The sequence below is a fragment of the Anabrus simplex genome, chromosome 1, assembly GCF_040414725.1.
Source record: "Anabrus simplex isolate iqAnaSimp1 chromosome 1, ASM4041472v1, whole genome shotgun sequence".
In the NCBI taxonomy this organism is placed as follows: Eukaryota; Metazoa; Arthropoda; class Insecta; order Orthoptera; family Tettigoniidae; genus Anabrus; species Anabrus simplex.
In genome coordinates, this window is record NC_090265.1 from 639,503,479 (window position 1) to 639,526,748 (window position 23,270).

A 23,270-nucleotide genomic window follows, 5' to 3' on the forward strand; every position below is an offset into this window, starting at 1 on the left:
TTCTTTGTGACGACACTGCTCACTGAAAATATATCTCGAAGATCTAATTGCAACCTTCATGAAAATTATACCTCTAACCTCTAATTACTACATCTATAATTTACGTACTATTTACTTTGAATAAATAAAATTACATGGAACTTAACTTTATCCGCAGGCATTACTGGACTGGGCTAGACTTCTTCTTCATCATCTTTAGGCAGCTGGCCGCCTTCAGGTCATGGCTGCGTCACATATTGGAAGTAGCAACTGGTTACGGGCTTGTAGAATCAGCTGGCGTGGAGTTGGTCAGTTATCAATCCCATCTCGGATTTAGCCACTCATGACGATGCCGTTGATTGCATGTAATGGAAACATATCCAACATCATAGTTAGTGACATAATCTAGTTGTTCTTGAGGAACTTCTCTTGTATCTAACTACAATTTTAATAAGTTATTCTACTAAAATGCAATGTTAATTCTACGTCAGAAACTTTGTAATAGTATTCTAGTCCACTTTCAGCCTTTCGTTAATATATTCTTAATTGGCGATAATTTATTTTTAACTGGTGACTCGCGTCAACTTTCGGTGTTAAACTTATTCTTCGATAATATATATCCTCCTTCTTTAATTACGATTTCCTTCTCGTTAGACTTGATATATATGTATGTAGTTGGCGCAATTTTTAATACTACTTGACGTATTAGTTCTTCTTCAATTCTTGCTCCGTAGAAGTTTTTTTTGTAATGCCTTCTTCTTTCCGTGAATAGTAGTAATAATTTCTTTTAACAATCTGAAACGCCCTGCTTTTTTTTTTCACGGCCATTTGGATTCCACATGTCTGCACTTTCTTCCAAGATATTCATGGCCTATTTAATTCTGCACGACTGTATATTACAAATCGTATTTTCTGCCGCATTATTCCCGACACTTTATCGCTATTCACGGCAAAACGACGATTTTAATATCGCGATTCTAAATGACCAGGGCAATGAAATGGTACAGTGCCCTTTGGTAAATATGTGGTTTGGAGCTGAGAGCTCAGAAAATGTAAGGTGAAGGCTTGAAGCCGAAGTTCTGTTATACCACCAATCTTGTCGTTCCTAGACTTAAATTTTGTTACTGGTATTGTACCTGATTTGACTTGTTCTTACTTGTTAAAATCTGAAGTTGTATGTGAAAATTGTTTTGCTATTTTTGAAAATATAACCTTTAATGCCATTTTAATCAATATCTCAGCTTTGTAGTTAGACCCATTCCTGCCCACACCTTCTTTCACCTCTGCATTCCACGGGTAACCCCGTAACAAAAAGTATGAAAAGAATTGGCCCAATAATGCTACCCTGAGCCACACCAGATATAACACTTATTGGAGAAGATAGCGTTTCTCCTGTAGCTTATATTTGCGCATGTGATCATGTTTGAACCTGATTTCGGCAGGCGATAAGCTCCAATAATGACATATTTTGTTTATTGGGTGCATTATTTACCTCTACCCCAATTATTTTGCAGTCGCTGAGAACACATTTCAACGTACTGCTTACTCTGACCCTAACACAAATAATTCCCCCTCCTTTTGACCCTCTGTAACATGTAAATGTTAGAAATTTTGACCTGAATATTTCTGAATTACACAAGAACCTCATTTATCTGGCCCTCATTAATCTGTATCTCTAGTTTATCCAGATCGAAAAAAAAATTTACTTGTACAATATATCTTTTATGGGGTCGACTCTTCTTGAATGTTTTTTCCACAAAGGATAGTTAAGGACAGGATTTGGAAGTAATTCAGCCACGGTCTATCAAAGGTACCGACCTAGCATTCGCCTGAAATTGGGAATGGGAAACCGTGGAAAACCATTCTCAGGACGGCCGATGTGGGATTCGAATCCACGCTCTTCTGAATGCAACGCACTACTAATTCAATGATGGTGAGTTTGAAAATGAAACTGTCGCTCCATCAGAAGAAACAATAACTCATGAAGGGGCAACAATGCAGCTGGGACAAGCTGATAGCCTATTTAGAATCGTAGACTAAAACCACACTGGCAGAACTGATGTTAGTAAAATGTCTTCGTGATTGTGCTGTGCGCAAATGCTAAGCAAATGTAAAGCAGAAAAACCTTACACATTATTTTAGTGCATAAAACAGGCATAAATGTAAGAAAAATGTTCTTTATTTTTTTGTACTATTGAAAAAAGGTATTAGTGTAATATAACATAACATGTACTGTATTTGAGTTTTTAGTTTTTCCGGATTATCCAGATTTTCAATAATCCGGATCAGTTACACTCCCACTTAATCCGAATAAACGAGGTTCTTGTGTGTATATATTATCCAATAACCAACTTTCTGTTCCCACAATTATATCAGGGTTACTCGCATCAACTAAGTTTTCGAATTTTGCGGTTTTATTACCAATACTTCAGCAGTTTACCTGCAACAATCTAAGAAACTTACTCGATCCGGTATCACTGCCTCTCACAGTATGCTGTCATCAGGGAGGTCTATTCAGTATCATAATCTCCAGAAATCCCTTCTACAGCAATATTATTACATCCAAGGAACAAGTAGGCGATGATGAGCTGAAGCTATTAGGCTTTAGGTTGTTCTTGCCCGGACGTAAGCTGCGTTCTTTATGATGCATTGGTATTGGGAGAACATATTTGAAAAAAATTCACATCAGAGGGCAGACTCATCCAGAATATGCTGCTGAAAAGGAAATAAACCTCTGCAGGGAGGCAGCTGAGAGAAAAAACAAATTGAATTGGTGGATATATCTGTGTTCCCCGTCGAGCAAGCAACTTGTAGCCGTGGATCTCACTGCATCACCCATCGAACGGGTTATTCCTCGGTGCTCATTGTGCCCAACCCTGTCGTGGGCACACGAGAAGAATAATGTAGGCTGATCTAGTACAAGCACAAACCATATTTATCTAAATAGCGGAGATGCGCAGCCCTCAGTATAGTTTTAATGTATCTTGTTTTCATAACCTATTTAAAGTCAAAACAAGTGTGTCCTGAACAAGTGTCTCATAATCTTTCTGCTTTACCTTTATGCCACTCGGTCACTTCCCAAAACCTTTGCTACACCACCTCGATTTTCTGACACATGCAGCTAATGTCCTGCCGCCAGCAATGCCAACTCTAATGTATCACATTTCTAATTCACCTATATTTTGGTAATAACAGGTAATTCAAATGTCTATGTCATTATTTGAAGTCTGTTACATGCAAATCAAATGTCTCAATCTTTCTCTTTTTAGTAAATGTTGCTTATTTCCCATCACCTTCGTTACACTACCTCACCGCACCTTCCGACATCTGTAGCTGCAGTCCCACTGCCAACAATGCATACTCTAATGTAGGCCCTGTCATATCTTTTAACTCACGTGTGTTTTTTATTTTAACATTGTTATGTACAAATAAATTAAATTCAATGAACATGAATACTTTTTTTTGCTAGGGGCTTTAAGTCGCACCGACACAGATAGGTCTTATGGCGACGATGGGATAGGAAAGGCCTAGGAGTTGGAAGGAAGCGGCCGTGGCTTTAATTAAGGTACAGCCCCAGCATTTGCCTGGTGTGAAAATGGGAAACCACGGAAAACCATTTTCAGGGCTGCCGATAGTGGGATTCGAACCTACTATCTCCCAGATGCAAGCTAACAGCCGTGCGCCTCTACGCGCACGGCCAACTCGCCCAGTATGAATACGTTTAACACAGAATTATGTATAAATGGGTTACGTACAAATGAGGTTTAATGAACCTGTTTTTAGTTATATCGTGCTGGAATATACATAACTTGTGGATCTGTGGTAAAGTGTCGGCCTCCGGATCCCAAAATAGCGGGTTCAGACCCAGCAAAGGTAGTCTGATTTTTGAAAGGCGGAAAAACTTCCTTTCGACACTCCATGTCGTACATCGTTAAAATGTCTGGTGACACCGACAAAATTTATTAAAACTCAGCCGTAGTGTAATATGTTCCTGACTCATTTACTGACCTTAAAAATATATAAAACTGCATTTAAAATGAAAAATATGAAAATTAATATTCATTAAATAAAATACTCAATCGTTGGACCTTGTACTCACACTTGGTTTTTACCTGAAGTCTTACACATACGTTATTTGAAGGGTGCCAGCTACAACTCATTGCAGCAATAATAGAATGAGAATCTTGAATATCTGTAGGGTGTGGGGTAATAAGTTTACTTTAGACAACATACCATATAAGTTCTGGGAAAGGAGATTGGCGTTCGGTTTCCCCTTTAAATTTGAGGTTAAGTAATTCTACTCTGAAAATAAAACGATGAATTAATTTGATAGAACAAAATATATTCTTGAAATAATTTCAATAAAAACAGTAAGAAATGTTGCAATAAAACAGATGAGAATATAAAATTATGACATGGCAACTTAAAGAAACTTGACATTAAATTTGAATTCTTCTTGACCGGACATTTAACAATTATACACAAAATTTATCCCTCACTGGTTCACCTGACTGTACCTTCAACACTTTGAGTGTAATTACAATGTATTCCTTTGATCTGGTGTTTAGATGTATCAAGCCTAATTTGGTGATGTATCCTTCTTGTTTCACTGATGACTAAGTATCCATGTGACTGCTTCTTCTCCATCCAGATGACTTCTTGGTAAGTCTGTCCTGTATGACTTCATGGCAAGCCTATCCTTGTAACTGCACCGACCGACCAACTGTGGCCTCTCTTTCCAATTGACTCCCTCACTGTTCACTTATCCATTTGACTTCCTCACTGTTCACCTTCCGTTTAACTAATGACTAATGACCGACTGAGGCCTCTCCTTCCCGTTGACTGAAGCTATAAGACGCTGGTCCTAGTATTTATAACCATTGGTTGACACACCTACGCAATCTCCAGAAATAACTATGATCTACTCCCACCCTGCTCAAACTTTTAACACTATGGCAAAATTGCCTGCGGCACCCTAGGTTTCTCAAACAAAGTGAGCTCACCGCTAAATACGCATGATGACAGAGCAGTGACTCGGCAGTTACTCTAGCAGTATTTCGCAATGTACAATGTCACAAGTTAATGCACACACTACATCCACATCTGATATACAGCAACTCTTACTGTACATGTTTTTAGTGTTAATCTACACACACATATGTATACATACATTCAACTACAATCATGCAAGTGACAAGCATTGCAGAATTGAATTGAACAACAACAATAATAATAATAATAATAATAATAATAATAATAATAATAATAATAATAATAATAATAATAATAATAATAATAATAATACAATAATAGTAATCTTACAGATATAATAATAATAATAATAATAATAATAATAATAATAATAATAATAATAAAAACTGTATATATAAGGATTGAGGTATTAGTCTTTTCAGTTTCATGTGATATTAATTTTTTTCTGCAATTGCATTTGATGTTTTTGTTTGATTTAAATTGAAAAATGTATTGATTGTCATCAAAACCAATTTTCAACCTATTAGGTCGTGTTACGTACATTTAGTACGTGTAGAAGAGATTACAATGCGGTCGTGAAAATTCAATATTCATTGACTTGGCCCACAACGGGTGACTTGAACGCACTCTACGGTGTGATGCGAGTAGTGCCAGACCTGTAGCTTAGATCCTTTCCAACAGAACAAGGATGACCTGGGCCACCATAGCTCAATTTGTAGAACGACCGACGTGAAATCGGGAGGTTGTGCTTTCGGATCCCACTGGTGTCCGGTTGGCCATTTTTTTCTGTACTTAACATCTCTCTTCTACACGTACTAAATGTACGTAACACGACCTATAGGTTGAAAGTCTGTTTCGATTACAATGCGGTCGTGAAAATTCAATATTCATTGATTGTCCTTCTTTCCAGCTTTTGATTGATCAAGATATGAATCTTATTTCAGTTAGTATTGTATTCTTTGAATTCTTATTATTAATTACATTTTGATTTTTTTGTTGTTGCAGTGTTTGACAAAAGCTTTGGTTGAAGAAGATGATGCAAAAATGCATGATGTATCAAAGCGAAGACTTTCTATTCCCAAGATTAGGAAAAAGTCACGAAAATTGGAATCTGATGAAAATTCCCCTATCCCTCTCCAGAAGAGTAATGGTAGTGTTTCCACATCATACCTGAAGAAATGGATGGCTTCTCCTCATAGGAAATCGAATGGATATGCGGAGATTAAGGAGAGGCCTCCTACTCATCTCACTGTATCGAACATTATCATATTGGAGGATATATCATCACTTTCATTCAGTAGTGGGTGTTTGTCCAGGAATGCTAACAAAAAGTGCTGTACTGCAGGAATAAATAATAAATCTGAAATTAATTTGTGTGAAGACCTTAGTCTTACTGTTGAAAGCAATGTGAGTTTAAAAGATACTTCTTTACTATCATGTGTTGATGTGCATTCAGAGGGTAATGTGGACCAAGAGTCTTGTGTGGTGAATTCAGGTGGGAAACAGGACATTGATCTTCATAATGGCAGTTCTGCCCTTGGATCTGATCAACTGGAGGACTGTTCTTCGAAAAAGGTTGTGAACTCTGCACCTAAACAAGAGTTGAAGTCGGTGATTAAAGATCAAGAGAGTCTGCCTCCTTCTCAGCCATTATGTTCCATTCAAGAATCTGTTAAACTTGATGATGATTCTCCATGTGTACATTCTGAAGAACTGTTATCTTCTCCTGAGATCTTATTCACAGCAGACTATTCCCCCCATTTTGAAGACAAACTGGTTCATTCTGAAAGCCAGCCTACATATGTACAGTTGCCTCCAAACAGATGGAGATGTCTTGAAAGAGAAAGTCAGACTCGTGAGAGAGTTTCTGAAAAATGTTCTAAGATGCGGCAATCAAACAAAATTACATCATATTTTCAGCCCCCATCCTCTTCAAGTACAAGGTTCAGGAGACAGAATGGCAAAGATGTGTCTTCTGCACCTTCTGGTGATATAATTGATTTGAGCAGTGATAATGAATTCATAGAAATATTATCTTCTGATGATGACGTTGTTATCGTTGATCCTAGTGATAATGCCACTTTTGCTCCCACAGCTCCGCGTAATCATCTCTGTCCTTCTACTCCCTCTTTTCTTGCTCCTCCTTATTTATGTTATCCCACTGGGCATTCACTGCATCATCTGCCTGCTTCCTCTCCTCAAGTTGCTCTAGATGATGATGATGATGTTTTCATTGTAGAAGGGGCAAATTTATCTACAAATAACAATCCTCCCCCACATGAAGTAGTGCACAAGACTAGTTTAAAAAAATCAGAACCGCAACGAAGTTTCCTCGAGAAGACAGTACCATCCTCGGTAGAAAGAAAATCTTCAACATTACCCAAGGGAAATGTTTCAAAAGGTTCGGTTCATCCTTCAATAGAGATTCATGAAGTTGAAGATGAATTACTTAACGTGACTTCATTTGTTGAGATTGATGATGATTCATCAAATAGTGTCCTACTGTCATCTGATAACTCTGTATTATCAGTAGCTAGTATTCATTCTGAGCATTGCGATGAGGATGTAGATAGCACCTCTCCTATAAAAACTGATGATCTCTGTTCACTGCATGGAAGTAATGCCCCATCAGAATTGAAAGTAGTGAATATTCCTTCAAGAACTGATGAACTTAGCCCATCCCGTAGAAGTAATGCTCAACTAGAATTGGAATTCAGCACTGTTCCTTCACAAACTAATGGTTTTAGCCCATTCTCTGCAAGTAGTACTCAATCAAAATTGAATGTAGAGAATATTTCTTTAAAAAAATGTGATCTTAGTGCAAGTAACACTCCATCAGAATTGGAAACAGAAAATAATTATAGGAAAGGTGAAGATCTAAACTCCTTTCAGGAAAATTATACTACATCTGAATTGGAAGTACAGAATAATCATGGATCATTAGAAAGTGATTCGGATGTGAATATTAATTTATCTCCTCCCATAGGCAGTGATAAGAGTGGAATGTCTTGGTCTCCACTAAAAAGTAGAAATGATGATCCTTATACTAATAATAAGGAAATTAATGGCTGTGATAGTCACACTTATAGTAGGTCAGAGCTCCCAGTACAAACTAATTTATGTAACTTATATTTAAACTCGCCAGAAAGTGTTAATTCCTGTGTTTCCGTTCAGTGTGATGTAGAAGTGAATGTTAATTTAAATGAAGTTGTGGACGGTGGTAATGGTGAACTGATATGTTCTACATCTGGATGCAGAAATACTAGTCCTTTACCTGCTTCTGATTTTATAAATCGAAGCGAAAAACTCAGAGCACGGAGTCTTTCCTCAGAGTACAAAAGGGAGTCGTGTAGTAAGGGCAAGAAACTACGATATTCTACAGACCTCTCTGAAGTTAAATCAAGCTTAAATAGTAGGAAGGTAAAATCCAGGACTCGTAAAAATTGTGGGGAAAAGGGAGTGAGATCTGTGTTAGCATATTTTGGAAATACTTGTGCAGATGATAGAGTTCAAGACAAATCTGTTAGTTCTGTTAGTAATTGCACATCTAGTATTGACTGGATTTCACCAAATGAAATAAAAGAAAACAGAGTATCTCAGTCTGTTTGCGTTGTGGCACCTGTGGTAGAGGCCAGTACATCCAACAGTGAAAGAACACCAATCAGTGCTAAAGATTTCCGGAAAATAGTTCATGGGTATCTGGCAAAATTCCATAGTAGTCCCTGGCTGCGCATGGGTGCTTCATCACAGCCCCCTTGTACCGATTCTTCAACTTCCTGTGAAGATTATCATGGCGAGGGGAAGGTAAGCATAATTATTTCTACTATAATAAATTAAGTTGTTCTTCTTTCTATGATCATTTATTTATTTTTAGAATATGTAGATAGTTTAAAAAATTTGTATTACTATTAGAGTAAAGGACTCCATCATGGGGGCTAAGAGAAGTAGAGGGAGACCAAGATGGCAATGTTTAGATCACAGATCTAATTACAGATAAAAGAATCTGTTGGCATTTAGTAAATACCCAGAGGCTTGCAGACTGAATGCTGGCAGGCATAACAGCATATAATGAAGATTTATGTTTGTTGTCTTATTATTAGGAGGTGTTCTCTAACTACAGGTAATTATTTTTTACCTTTGTGTGCGACACCCCTCTGAATTTATGGCGTTTTCAAAGAGTGTGGGTAGTATTACTGCATTCTTCCTTCAGTAACATCATCGTAAGCCAATTTTGACATCCTGCTGTGAATTGTTTTGTTTCAATTAGGGAATATTTTGTGCATAACAATTTGAAAGGAAACAGGTTATTTTTTTTGCCTGAGAAAATTGTTATAGTGGATCAGAAAATGTCATCAGCAATGTTATGCGAACCCAATTACAAGAACTTGCTTGGCTTTGTTCGCTACGAAGTGACCAGTTTTCAAAATGTAATTGTTTTGTTCATTCGGCTTACGAATTTTGAGACACATTTCTTGTGCAAGGACATGGAAAGATTTCTTCAGGATATTCCTCCAATTTAATTGAATGCTGCTTGTACTAAACCATAACATTTTTCACTTTGATATTATGTCGTTTAAATTTTCTTTGTATGGGCAAGTCTTTGTACTGTATCTATGTGAGGCATTGGTTCATCAGGGAATTTCTCTACCAGGAAATCACCTTCACATATCCCGTAGCAAGTTTATTATATAGGTGTCATACTTTATATAAGTATTCTCTGGTTTTGCATTAATATTTCAACCCACTATTGTAAAATATCTAATGGATCCTCCAACTATTAGTGAGGTAGAATTTGCAATTAAGGAGGTAAAAAAATTATAAGGCATGTAGTGAAGACCTAGTCGTTGCAGAAATCTGCAAAAATGCAGGGAAACCAGCAATCATAAATCTACATCAGTATCTAGTCAAAATGTGGATCACAGAGAAAATCCCAGAACATTGGACCTCAGGCATCGTCCACCCATTATTCAGGGGGAAAGAAAAGGCGGGGGGGAGGGGGAGAGAAAATAAATCCAGACAATTACAGAGGAATAACCCTTTTGGACTGCACTTACAACATTTTCTCCTGCATAATTTACAGTAGGATAAAAAATATTCTGGAACCACAACTTGGAGTATACCAAGGAAGATTTTGCCCATACAGAAGTTGCCCAGACCAAATTCTCAGCCTGAAACTAATGATGGAATATTATTAATAATAATGTCCTTGCTCAGATCACTGATCTCCAGAAAATTGCATTAAAAATAGGATTAATAATAATAATGTTATTGGCTTTATGTCACACTAACTACTATTTCGGTTTTCGGAAATGCCGAGCTGTTTATTTCATTCTTAGATTTCAAAAAGGCTTTTGATAGTGTATACAGACCCACTCTTTTAAAAATCCTCAGATCATATGGCCTTCATCCTAAATTAACAAAAATTAATAAATTAATCAACACAATTTCAAAAGTAAAGTTCAGGGGAAAAATGCCAAATGCTTTTACAGTAAAAACAGGCATCACACAAGATGGCTCTAGATTACATCATGAAAATTTGGCAAAAAGAAAACTCACCTAAATCAAAATTGGAGCAAAGTCCTCAATAAGGACACACTGCTTAGGGTTTGCAGATGATTTAGCTCTCTTAGCCCTTGACATGGAAGAAGTCCTTGCTCAGATCACTGATCTCCAGAAAATTGCATTAAAAATAGGATTAATAATAATAATGTTATTGGCTTTATGTCACACTAACTACTATTTCGGTTTTCGGAAATGCCGAGGTGCCAGAGTTTTGCCCCACAGGAGTTCTTTTACGTGCCAGTGAATCTACAAACATGAAACTGACGTATTTGAGCACCTTCAAATACTACTGGACGGAGCCAAGATCGAACCTGCCAAGTTGGGGGTCAGAAGACCAGCGCCTCAACCCTCTAAGCCGCTCAGCCCAGCAAAAATAGGATTACAGATATCCTTTGAGGAAACTTGAGATCATGCCGATGAAACCCCTTTACATAAATGAAGTCATCATAAATGCATCTGTCTGGCAGAGGGTCAGGCAGCTAGTACTAAACCTGACAAACTAAGGAAGAGCCAGTGGTTAAGGGCAGAGGAATTATAGCCTAGGAGGCCTATGAAGCCTTTGTGTAGAAAATGACACACAGATACATCAAAGTCCTGCTGCCTTGTAAGTGTGGCAGGGGACTGCCAAAGGCTAAGGGAGATTACCCTGACAGAAAACCCTCTGCAGTGCTAGTCTTAGCCAAGCCAACTACACAGAGGTAAATGAATGACACTTTTAAAACTAAAACAAACCTTGGATGTAAAAGTGTTAAAATTACTGAAGGTGACATCAACTTTCACACAGATGTGACAACAATTCACACTGCTCACAAAACTATGATGGCCAACAACCCAAAGCATTTTGGAGGTGGAGGAAGAGACAGACATTACCCAAGAAAGACCTCAAAATTAGAACCCTCAGCATCCTCACTCTCTAACAGATGTGAAGAATTCTTAGATGGACAGGTACAAGCTTGTGATATAGGGTTGAGCGAGACAAAATGGAAATGATAAAAATCATTTCTATCCGTATTGAAGATACTGAATGTAGGATGCTAAAAGGTTTGTTTTTTCCACCTATTCAATACATATAAATTTTATAAATTAGGAATTTATTATTGATTCCACTTGAGACATGTTTCGCCCTTCATTGAGGGCATCATCAGTCAAAATATCACCTCAAGGTAAAAAATCAGGTAACTGGTTAGTAGTTGACATGTACAAATTAATACATATTATTAATACAATTACAAAAATTAAGTATGGGAAAATAGTTGTACAAAAGTGATGGTTGAACATATAGGTTTATAGATGAAAAGTCAGCACCAATGCCTAAAATTAACATAGTAGAGTTCGGCAATGGTGCTCTGGAGAAACAGTTGACGCAATCATAGGAAAATAAAAAGTTTAAAAATATTTACATAATAACAATTAAGGGAGAAAAGGTGTAGTGTTCGGCGTCAATGTTTGTAACCAAAAATTAATGTCAAAGTTTGGTAACTATACAGTATTTACATTGTTCAATTGAACAGTTGAGATAAAGTTTTAAAAATATTTACATTATAACATTCAGCGTAAATGTTTGTAATAAAAACTAATGTCAATAGTTGGTAACTATATAGTAATTACATTATCTAATTGAATAGTTGAGAATTTACAATTATATACATAATTACACAAGAGCAGCTGGTGTGCAAGGATAAAAAAATGTTTGGTACCAAGTGCGTCCTGATGTTTTAGAGGTTGGAAGAAGGAATTAGTATTGACATTTCCAAAATATGTAGAGCAGTTTATTTTAGTTAAAATCACCGGGGGTAGGGAAATATTTCCTAGCCAAATGAGGTTTTATAGGCATCAAGCTGGAAGTTTTTCATTTGCAGCACCGAGATCGGTCAGTGTGGATGGAGATTCATGGGTATTCCGTGCGTTTGAACGGCAACAATGGTGACAGTTATTAGTGGGTAATTGCTAGTTATTAGTGGGTAATTGCTAATTAGGAAAATGTTGCGGGTTGAAAGTTTCGCTTATTCTTTTAGTTGACTTCTGTAGCATCGAATGTGATGTGAAGACATCGGTGTGAAATGCCGGTGAGACAAATTGATATTGTTCCGTGGAATAAAGTATGGCGGACTTCGGGATGAGGTTATTGTTCTTTACTGGTCTGGTGAGATAGAATAGAGTTGCTTGTGTTGTGAACTGCTGTGGAGAGATTAGAATGTATACGGCAACTGCAGAGTCAGAGCTTTAAAGCTGGGGTGAGGCATCTTCTCATTCTGACTGCAAAGAGGAGCCGTAGTGGCACGCCATATTTGTGCCGATGTGCGCTGGGTTCCGGCGTGTTGTTGAAAGTTGTATTGTATGAAGTGGAAGTTATCTGATGTAACTGATCTGATGCCGTATACATTCTAATCTCTCCACAGCAGTTCACAACACAAGCAACTCTATTCTATCTCACCAGACCAGTAAAGAACAATAACCTCATCCCGAAGTCCGCCATACTTTATTCCACGGAACAATATCAATTTGTCTCACCGGCATTTCACACCGATGTCTTCACATCACATTCGATGCTACAGAAGTCAACTAAAAGAATAAGCGAAACTTTCAACCCGCAACATTTTCCTAATTAGCAATTACCCACTAATAACTAGCAATTACCCACTAATAACTGTCACCATTGTTGCCGTTCAAACGCACGGAATACCCATGAATCTCCATCCACACTGACCGATCTCGGTGCTGCAAATGAAAAACTTCCAGCTTGATGCCTATAAAACCTCATTTGGCTAGGAAATATTTCCCTACCCCCGGTGATTTTAACTAAAATAAACTGCTCTACATATTTTGGAAATGTCAATACTAATTCCTTCTTCCAACCTCTAAAACATCAGGACGCACTTGGTACCAAACATTTTTTTATCCTTGCACACCAGCTGCTCTTGTGTAATTATGTATATAATTGTAAATTCTCAACTATTCAATTAGATAATGTAATTACTATATAGTTACCAACTATTGACATTAGTTTTTATTACAAACATTTACGCTGAATGTTATAATGTAAATATTTTTAAAACTTTATCTCAACTGTTCAATTGAACAATGTAAATACTGTATAGTTACCAAACTTTGACATTAATTTTTGGTTACAAACATTGACGCCGAACACTACACCTTTTCTCCCTTAATTGTTATTATGTAAATATTTTTAAACTTTTTATTTTCCTATGATTGCGTCAACTGTTTCTCCAGAGCACCATTGCCGAACTCTACTATGTTAATTTTAGGCATTGGTGCTGACTTTTCATCTATAAACCTATATGTTCAACCATCACTTTTGTACAACTATTTTCCCATACTTAATTTTTGTAATTGTATTAATAATATGTATTAATTTGTACATATCAACTACTAACCAGTTACCTGATTTTTTACCTTGAGGTGATATTTTGACTGATGATGCCCTCAATGAAGGGCGAAACATGTCTCAAGTGGAATCAATAATAAATTCCTAATTTATAAAATTTATATGTATTGAATAGGTGGAAAAAACAAACCTTTTAGCATCCTACACAAAATGGAAAGGCTGTAGAAAGAAATCAGTGAGAAATTGGTATATGTTATATTGTAGTGGGAACATGAATGAATCCAAAAATGGAGTTGGCCTCCTCTTCGACAAAGATGTAGATGTACAGACATATATCAACTATGTATTATTATCATCCAGATGAGATTACGAGCTGGAAATGTGCATCATACTTCATTCCAAGTGTATGCTTCTCAAGCAGGATGTACCGCAGATTTGAAAGAACAATTCCTTATTGAACTTGAAGAACAAATAATGGAAGAGAATATTATAACTATGGGTGATCTGAATTCCGTAGTGTGTAAAGAGAGACAAGGTTGTGAAAACATCATATGGCTTTGGGAACAAACTCCAAAGGAGACAATTTGATTGATTTCTGCAAGCGAAACAACTTAAGCATATAGAATCCCCTGTACAAGGAGAGGTAGAGTTCTAATATAATGATATGGAGTAAAAAGCTCAAGACCATGATATACTACACCATCGTAAAAAACTCTACGTCCCCAAACCTAAGCACGAGAAAATACCAAAGATTGGTTGTCGAAGGACTCGGAGAAGGAAAAACAAAATTACCAAACCAGGATAATATTTGCTTTACTTCACACCGACACAGATAGGTCTAATGGTACAGGAAAGGGCTAGGAGTGGGGAGGAAGTGGCCGTGGATTTTATTAAGGATTTGCCTGGAGTGAAAATGGGAAACCATGGAGGAAAAACATCTTCAGGGCTACCACCAGTGTGATTAGAACCCTCCTTTCATCACATAGTTTAAGAATCAGGCCAGCACATGGTGCTCAAATTCAGAAATCAATATTTCTAGCCCTTTCTGCTTTTTTTCCTACTTTTTTGTTACTGAAGACCTTCTCTGTGTTTGTGCAACGTTAAACCACTTGATGAAAGAAGGAAAAAATGAACCATTTGTAGGTAGATATGTTCAGAATTTGAAACTGAAATACTGGTATTGATAAGAACTCAACGGCATACTTCAAGGGCAGAAAATTGTATCACTCTATAGAATGCCCTGAGGGATGATGGGAGTCCTTAGAACGTAGTTCGCTTGGTCATCTTACGATCCATTTTTACAGGAGGGGACACAAGATGCATTTTGCTAAGTTCATAAGTATTTGTGCCCAGACTTATTCATTATGGGTATAATGAATTCACACTGGCTCAAAATTAAGAGCAAACTTTTTCCTGATCATATGCCCAAGGATATGTTATATATTACCTGGTGGATGTTCAATTTAAAATGATATGCTCATCAAAAACAAGATAATGGACCTCGCTAATGCTTTATGTACTCAGCGGAATAGGATAAAGGTGGTCTTTCACAGGCACCCGTATCCTCCTCTGGTTAGAAGGCAAAATAAGGCCCACCAAAATTGATGATTTCATCCAAGCAGAACTGCCATATCCTCAAGGAAACCCAGAACTCTGCAGCATTGTTAGAATTCACATGGTCATGGTCTTTGCAATAATCTGAATTTGAACTCGCCATGCATGAGGGAAAGAAAATGCTCAAAGAAGTTCCCTAAAAATGGTTGAATGAGATGTTTGCAGGTGATACTGGTTACCACACATACTGGCATCATGCTCCAACGCCTGGTGAATTTTCTACCAAAATTATCACATCAATCAGTCATCATTGATCTGCATTTAGAGCTGTCGTCCAGGTGGCAGATTCCCTATCAATTGTTTACCTGTCTTTTCTTAAGGATTTCAAAGAAGTTGAAAATTTATTTTAATTATTTTAATCCCTAATTCCTCTTCTTATAAATTAATATATGCCCTAATTTGTCCTCTTGAATTCAAACTTTATCTTCATTTTATGTTCTTTCCTCTCTATTGGAGCTTCTTCGTCTACTGATGTCATACCATGCTATCTCTCTGCAGACAGTTTAGAACATACCACTTACTATTTATGATTACCATGTTTGTTCGGTATTTACTTTGAATAATAAAATACTGTAATTAGAATTCAGGAAATGAAAATTGCTTTTTAACACACAAAGAATGTTTATAATAAAAAATGCTTGTCCTGGAACAGTAAAATTCGTCATTACTTAACAGTGATCAAACCTGAAGCTCTGTGCTTCAGAAACACTCAATTTACATCATAAAAATATAAAGGAACAATTAGAGATTAAAGAAGGAATATCATGAGAAAAATCTAAGAGCCAGGAATTAAAAATGGAATACATTACCCCAAACCCAACCCTGAAATATATTGTAAAATATCTCCACTTTCTGTTACAATGAGACTGCGTTGAATTAAATTTATAAGCCATTTGGAAAGAACGAATAACAAGACTTGCATATCAAAATGTACAAATATACAAGTTTTTGCAAATCAAGCGCACAAGAACAAAATAGTATAAGCAAGTAGAGAAAGACCTCACTGAATTAGGATCACCAAATCTGCAAGATGGAAATGTAATTGGGAAAATTGTTCACACATGGGAATTTGAGGAAGACTAGAAGAAACCAATACGACATACTTGGTCGGAGGAGCAGAAATTACAACAGTTGATAAAAATAAAGAACTATTGAGCAACGAGGAAAGCTCAACAAATGTTGATTCCTTGTGGTCCTGAGTGACCCATTCACGCAGAAGACTAGGAAGAAGAAGAAGAAAAGATTAAGAAGAATAAAATAATTATTCCTTTAAATGGAATATCCGAATTTTTAAAGAACAATTTAACATATTTAAAACGCAAACAATAATTTCTGGTGATCATATTACTTACCAGAACACAATCCCTTCTACTTCACTCCTCCTCTCCCCCTTTCTACTTATCCACCTTAATCCAACAACATGCGCGCACGCACACACATTCCCACTCTCTCTTCTTTTTTTTCCCCCTGCATTGGCATGGTTATATGTCAGCAGTGAAGGGCCATACGACTGTCTGGTACCAGTGCAACATAATCTACATTGCTCCAAATCAACCATTGCATTCTTTCTCGGGGAGGGGTGACTCATTTTTTGGCTAGCATGCCTAGTTGCTGGGATGATAAAATTATGGAATGTATTGTTTCTGAGAGTCCACCAAAGATCAGACAGCATTTCCCCATTATGCTGGTGTTTGTAATCTACTGACCTTATGATGGCTTCACGGGAAAAGTATAGGACAATCTCTCTGAAGATACAGAGATTCACAGAGACTTTGATTTGGTGAACAGTGAAGAAGTCCAAAAGTGCCTTTTTTCTTTCTTTCTTTCTTTCTTTCTTTCTTTCTTTCTTTCTTTCTTTCTTTCTTTCTTTAGAAGTGAGTGTCAGCAATATGATTTAGCATCTCCCTTGCTTTCCAGTTACAAAATTTCACATACTGATTACGTTAGGGAAGACATATTATAATAGGGTTGAACTTCTAAAAATGGTGAGACTAATTGAAGCGCAGATAATTTCCTTTTTAATATTTTGGAAATTTCAGATAATCTACAAGAAAATGTTCCCTTTTTGGATGCCCCTGCTTTTACTGTGAAAACATTCTAAGTTCATTTATTACTTCAGAAAGTTGATGGAGGGAAACTGAGCTCGATAGCTGCAGTCGCTTAAGTGCAACCAGTATCCAGTATTCGGGAGATAGTGGATTCGAACCCCACTGTCGGCAGCCCTGAAGATGGTTTTCCGTGGTTTCCCATTTTCACACTAGGCTGTACTCTAATTAAGGCCACGGCCACTTCCTTCCCACTCCTAGGACTTTTCTATCCTATCGTCACCATAAGACCTATCTGTGTGGGTGCGACGTAAAACAACTTGTGAAAAGAAAAGGTTTGTGGAGACGACAAAATCACGTTTGTCATTACTTCTTCAGGCATAGTGAAGCTCTGTTCCAAGGGAGTAGAACAGCATGCTTCACATTTAAGATACCCTTCGTCTTGCATAGAACTAATGCACCATTGTGGAATCTTTTGGAAAATAGCAATATTTCTGAAGTTTTTCAAGACTGTGCTGTGCAGATCTGGATTGAGTGTAGAATGGCACATAAAAGGGCTGTAAAAGCCTTCAATCAAACACTAAGAGATCTTTGGATCATTCATCGAATCATGGTAGGTATCGCAGATCAGACACTTCTATCAGATTCTCCCTGTCATTCCAAGGAGAACTTACGCTGACCAGATGGATGCCTACCTGAAGCGTTCGATCATGTGGTGCAACCTCAGTACAATTTTGAGTCTTACTGGCAACTTGAGAGCCTATCTAAGTCGGTGCTTAAATGATCGGGTATGGACATAGGAAGATGCTGATTTGGAGATCACACCTCGAAATGGCCTATGCTCAATTGTCTGTGGTATTATTTTTTCCTGTGTATTAAGATTGTGACAGGAACTGTCTATCCTGACATTCAAACATTTGCTGTCCAAAACAAACTCTTGGTTATGTGAACATGCAATCCTCGCTTCCAGGAACGATCTAGCCGAGGCTTTTAACAATACCATTCTCAGCAGGTTTGATGTGCATAAAGTCGTATACACCTCTGTAGACATAGTAGTAGATCAAGAAGGCAGTGTACTACCCTGTGGAGTCCCTTAAAGCCCTCTGCAAATTTGTTAGCGAGACTATATTACTAACAGGGTGTGGCAAGTTTATCCCACAAAATCCTCTAATACACACTAATCACCCCTTTTTGAGTTTAAATGCCTGCAGTTTCCAATAAGTGTTTGCTACTGTATGTGATGTCAAGGGGGCAGATGTTGATGACCAAAATAATCACTGCAAAATGCCCTCTTATTTATAGAAAGATGCTATTAAATAAATTTAAAAAGACTTTAAAATATTTGACCAGACAGAAGTCTGGTGACTGTAATAATTGTTTTACAAAAAATATATTTGTGTTCTACTTGCTGTTACAGTACTTGTTTTTTCGAGAAATTTACTGCACAATTTACAAAATAAATGATGCCCACCTAGTGTAAACAAGTATTTTCCAAATTCATTCATTAACTGATTTATCACGTTGAGTGCCAAGTGGCTCCACTGGTGGGTACGTGAGAGCACTTAATTTTTTGAACTTCATGTCCCCATATGGGATCATCTGTTTGTTGAAAATTGAGAACTTTGCGAACCCATTTGGGTGCGCAGTAAATGTGTGGTTCAAAATTGTAATAGCCTCTTCAGCCATCCATTGGCCGTCTATTTAAGTAAGTGCATAATCCACCTTTCATTCGTCAATTTCTGTGTACACATGACCCCATATGGGTACAACACGAGTGCTTTGTAACCTGACAGTCATTGCCTATCTTGGTAAGTGTGCAGTGCTGTTAGCTTTCTTTTGTGTGGGTTAGTTTGTCCGTTACTATCTTGAAGTATTTATGAGTAAATCGAGCAGTAAAATACTTAGTGCAGATAATCTGGAGATTTATCGAACAAGTTGGACAATTATCATATCGACTAAGAATGGGGTTACAGTAATTTTGAACAAAGTACAGACGATGAGAATGTAGGAAGTAGTGACAGTTCAGTAAGTGCTGAAAGTGAGTCTCAAAGTGAAAATGAGTATGGGGTTTTGATACAAGGAACAGCCATGAATAATAATAATAATAATAATAATAATAATAATAATAATAATAATAATAATAACAACAACAATAACAACAAATGGGGACCCTTTAATTGGCGCTCAGTGTGACATTCCTTTTCAAGGAGCGGAGGCACTTAACAGAGGGATGGCTGATGATTCCGAAGCCTCACCTTATTAAATATGTATGTTATGAATGAAGTAATAAATTTAATGGCGGAGGAAATGAACCATAATTATCAAGTTTTATTGACTAAGCATTAAGTAGATCAAACCGGCTTAATAAATGGGTGGGCACAACATTGGATAAAATGAGGAAATTCCTCGATTTACGTTTGTGGATAGGTCTTGTCCAACTACCATCCTTAGCATGTTACTGGAGTGTTAAGACTATTTTCTATACAAGCATTGGTGGTGGTGGTGGTGGTGGTGATGATTATTGTTTTAAGAGGAACTACAACTACGTGACTGTCCTCTATATGATGCTGATCAGAGAGAAAAATAGAGGGGATTCGACACTAGTCTAGTGTCAGACCTAAGACGAAACGCTGGTTAATAGAGCAAACGCCTGAAAAGCCTACATCTGATCTGTTTAAGTGGTATGTTCCGAGCTGTCAGTGGGGAGATGGCGTGGGAGGATATCAGTCGACGAATAAGTTTGGGTGGTGTCTTTAAAAGTAGGAAAGATCACAATATGAAGATAAAGTTGGAATTGAAGAGGACAAATTGGGGCAAATATTCGTTTATAGGAAGGGGAATTAGGGATTGGAATAACTTACCAAGGGAGATGTTCAATAAATTTCCAATTTCTTTGCGATCATTTAAGAAAAGGCTAGGAAAACAACAGATAGGGAAACTGCAACCTGGGCAACTGCCCTAAATGCAGATCAGTAGTGATTGATTGATTGACTGATTGATTGATGGATTGATTGATGGATTGATTGATGGATTGATTGATTGATTGATTGATTGATTGATTGATTGATTGATTGATTGATTGATTGATTGATTGATTGATTGATTGATTGACTATAAACATTAATATATATACTTCAATTATATAAAGTTGTATTATATATTTAAGTGCCTAGAAGCATTTGCAGGATTAATCATTGAACTATACCAAGTTTCATCAGCATTTAGAAGCACAATGACCAACATTACATATGTTGTGCTGCTCTTCAAGAACTTGCATCTTACTTTATTTAAGTGACTTATTTTCGACTTCTGTATCATTTTAGGACTTCAAATTTATTAGATTGAATTATAACTTCACGCCTAGCAGTATTTGCAGGCTTGTTCACTGAACTATTCACCAATTCTCATAAACATTTTGAAGTACAGTGCCGGACATTACGTATGTTATGCTGCTCTTCAAGAACTTGCACCTTGCTTCATTTAAATGACTGATCTTCGACTTTTTCTGGATTTTAGGATCTTACATCACACAGTGTTAATCCCTATAGTTTTACAGTGCTTCTTGAACTGCTTTTAGTGAATGACGTGTCCTTTACTTATTGTTTTCCTATGCATTGTTTTATATTTTTATTTAATCGGCTGATGACCCAGAATAGAGGTTGAAACCGGTACCGCTTTTATCTTATTTTCCTTGTATTGAATAGGTTGAACCACTTTATTTCTTGTTTTCACTTTAATTGTGATACAGTTCAATACGGAACATTATGAAATTTCTATCTTTAAATATTCGTTAGACTAACAAATCAAAACTTGTATCTTACTTCTGTGACACCAAGTTACTGAGGTAGCAGCTTACGAACCTTGGTTTTGCACTGAACCCTCTTTCAATATTACCCTGAAATTTCTTGCCGGAACTCTCACTCGTCACACGTCTTTGTTATCTCAGTAGGCAATTGTTACCAGTTATTGAGGACATTCAAATGTGTCTGCAATCATCACACGGGAAAGTACCAGTTATTGAGGACATTCAAATGTGTTTGCAATCATCACACGGAAAAGTAGCTCCAGCAGCTAGAGATAAGCTGAACAAAGTGATCTGTTCAAATTCTGATTTTGAATTCGTCAAGCTTATAAAAGAGTATAGTGGTGAAAATGCAAAGACAAACAATTTGACCTCACTTTGTCCCAAATACCTTCATTTAAGTATGCAACTGTCACTTCTTGTGACACAGAATGCTTATTAAGAATGTGCTCATAGTGTCCACATTCTGGAAAGTCAGGGAAATAGACAATAAATCTGGAAAGTCAGGGAAATCTTCCCCAATGGTGGATTTGAGAACTGGTCTGCTGTAACCCAGGCTGTTGTAGCATTTCTTTTTCAGGTATTTTTCACAAGAAGTACTCAACAATTCTACAATTGAGGACATTGCTGGAAGAGAGGTGTATGTCAAAAACAATCAGATAAGGCTTTTCAGGCGTTTGCTCTATTAACCAGCGTTTCGTCTTAGGTCTGACACTAGAATCATCAGAGTGGGATGTGTCAGACCCTACCCACTGACGCTGGGGTGTATGCAGGTGAACTTATCAGAAGCCTATTTAAGAGGCACAGTCCGATAACTGCATACGGGAGATAAATCTCCACAATGGAATTATTGCCCGCCTGGCAATTCCGAATGGAAAATTCTAAATTCCCATGGAGGGAATTAGATATTTTTCACCAATAGAGCATGTCAAAAATGTCAAAAACATATCAGATGTAAGGATTTTCAGGCGTTTTTGACATTTTTGACATGTACTATTGGTGAAAAATATCTAATTCCCTCCATGGGAATTTAGAATTTTCCATTAGAGAGGCATATAACGAAAAACTGAGTTTGAGATAATCAGAGTTGAAAGTTTGGTTATGAAATATCTTCTTCAGTGCAGGTTATTTAGGTTCTTATATTTCCGTTAGAAGATATTTCATAATCAAACTCTAAATATTCAGTATCACTTGGACATTCGGATTCTGTATCAGCACATAATTCGTGAGTAATTTCATCCCTGTCTAAATACGTGCGATTCCTGGCACTGCCATCTTGCAGACTGCTTGGCTATTTAAACTTTGTAAACATGTTGCCAGGAAATGCAAAAAAAAAGCCATGATATGAAGAATAATGAAAAAGAAATGTGACTATCGATTTTGTAGAACCGTACATAACAGAGTTCTGTCACCCTTGATCTCCAAATAGTTCTGGTATATCTCAAAAGATAGCACCTAAACTCCAGTCTGCTGCTAACACGAGATAACTTGGGACCAGTCCGCAGCGCTCGTTCAGGCAAACACGAGTTTTATCGGGACAGGTCTGGATTATGTTAATTTGTGGGGTCTATTGCAGTGGTTGCCTCTACGATCTCAGGTCTTCATTGTTAGCGACTTTTGTTTGAATAACTCGTATTCTTTTCTCTGATATTTGAAATAGTTAACAAATTATCATTTGACAGGTTTTAATTTCAAAACCTTCATAGCTCAGCTTATAAGACCAAATGTTTTGTCTTCCTTTCTTCTGATCAAGTCTAGCAGATTTTGCAGTTGCTGTGCCAAGTAGTTATGTCTTTGTGTGCATTTCATTTCAATGTGTATATATTTCATCCAGTTTAATTAGATAGAAACTAGACCATCAAGTCCAAGAAAATTCTTGAAGTACCATGTGTTCCATATCATTATATGTGTTTCATGTAGATTTGTATAT

The 23,270-nt window shown here is 37.0% G+C and overlaps 1 protein-coding gene across 1 annotated transcript in view; it reads left to right on the forward strand.

Annotated features, from left to right (window-relative positions):
• LOC136884538 (uncharacterized) overlaps positions 1-23,270 on the forward strand; it is a 399,078-nt gene that overhangs the window by 131,925 nt on the left and 243,883 nt on the right. Inside the window, exon 5 of the mRNA XM_067156823.2 lies at positions 5,977-8,775. Coding sequence (XP_067012924.2) covers positions 5,977-8,775 — 2,799 coding nt within the window. The remainder of the gene's footprint in view (positions 1-5,976; positions 8,776-23,270) is intronic.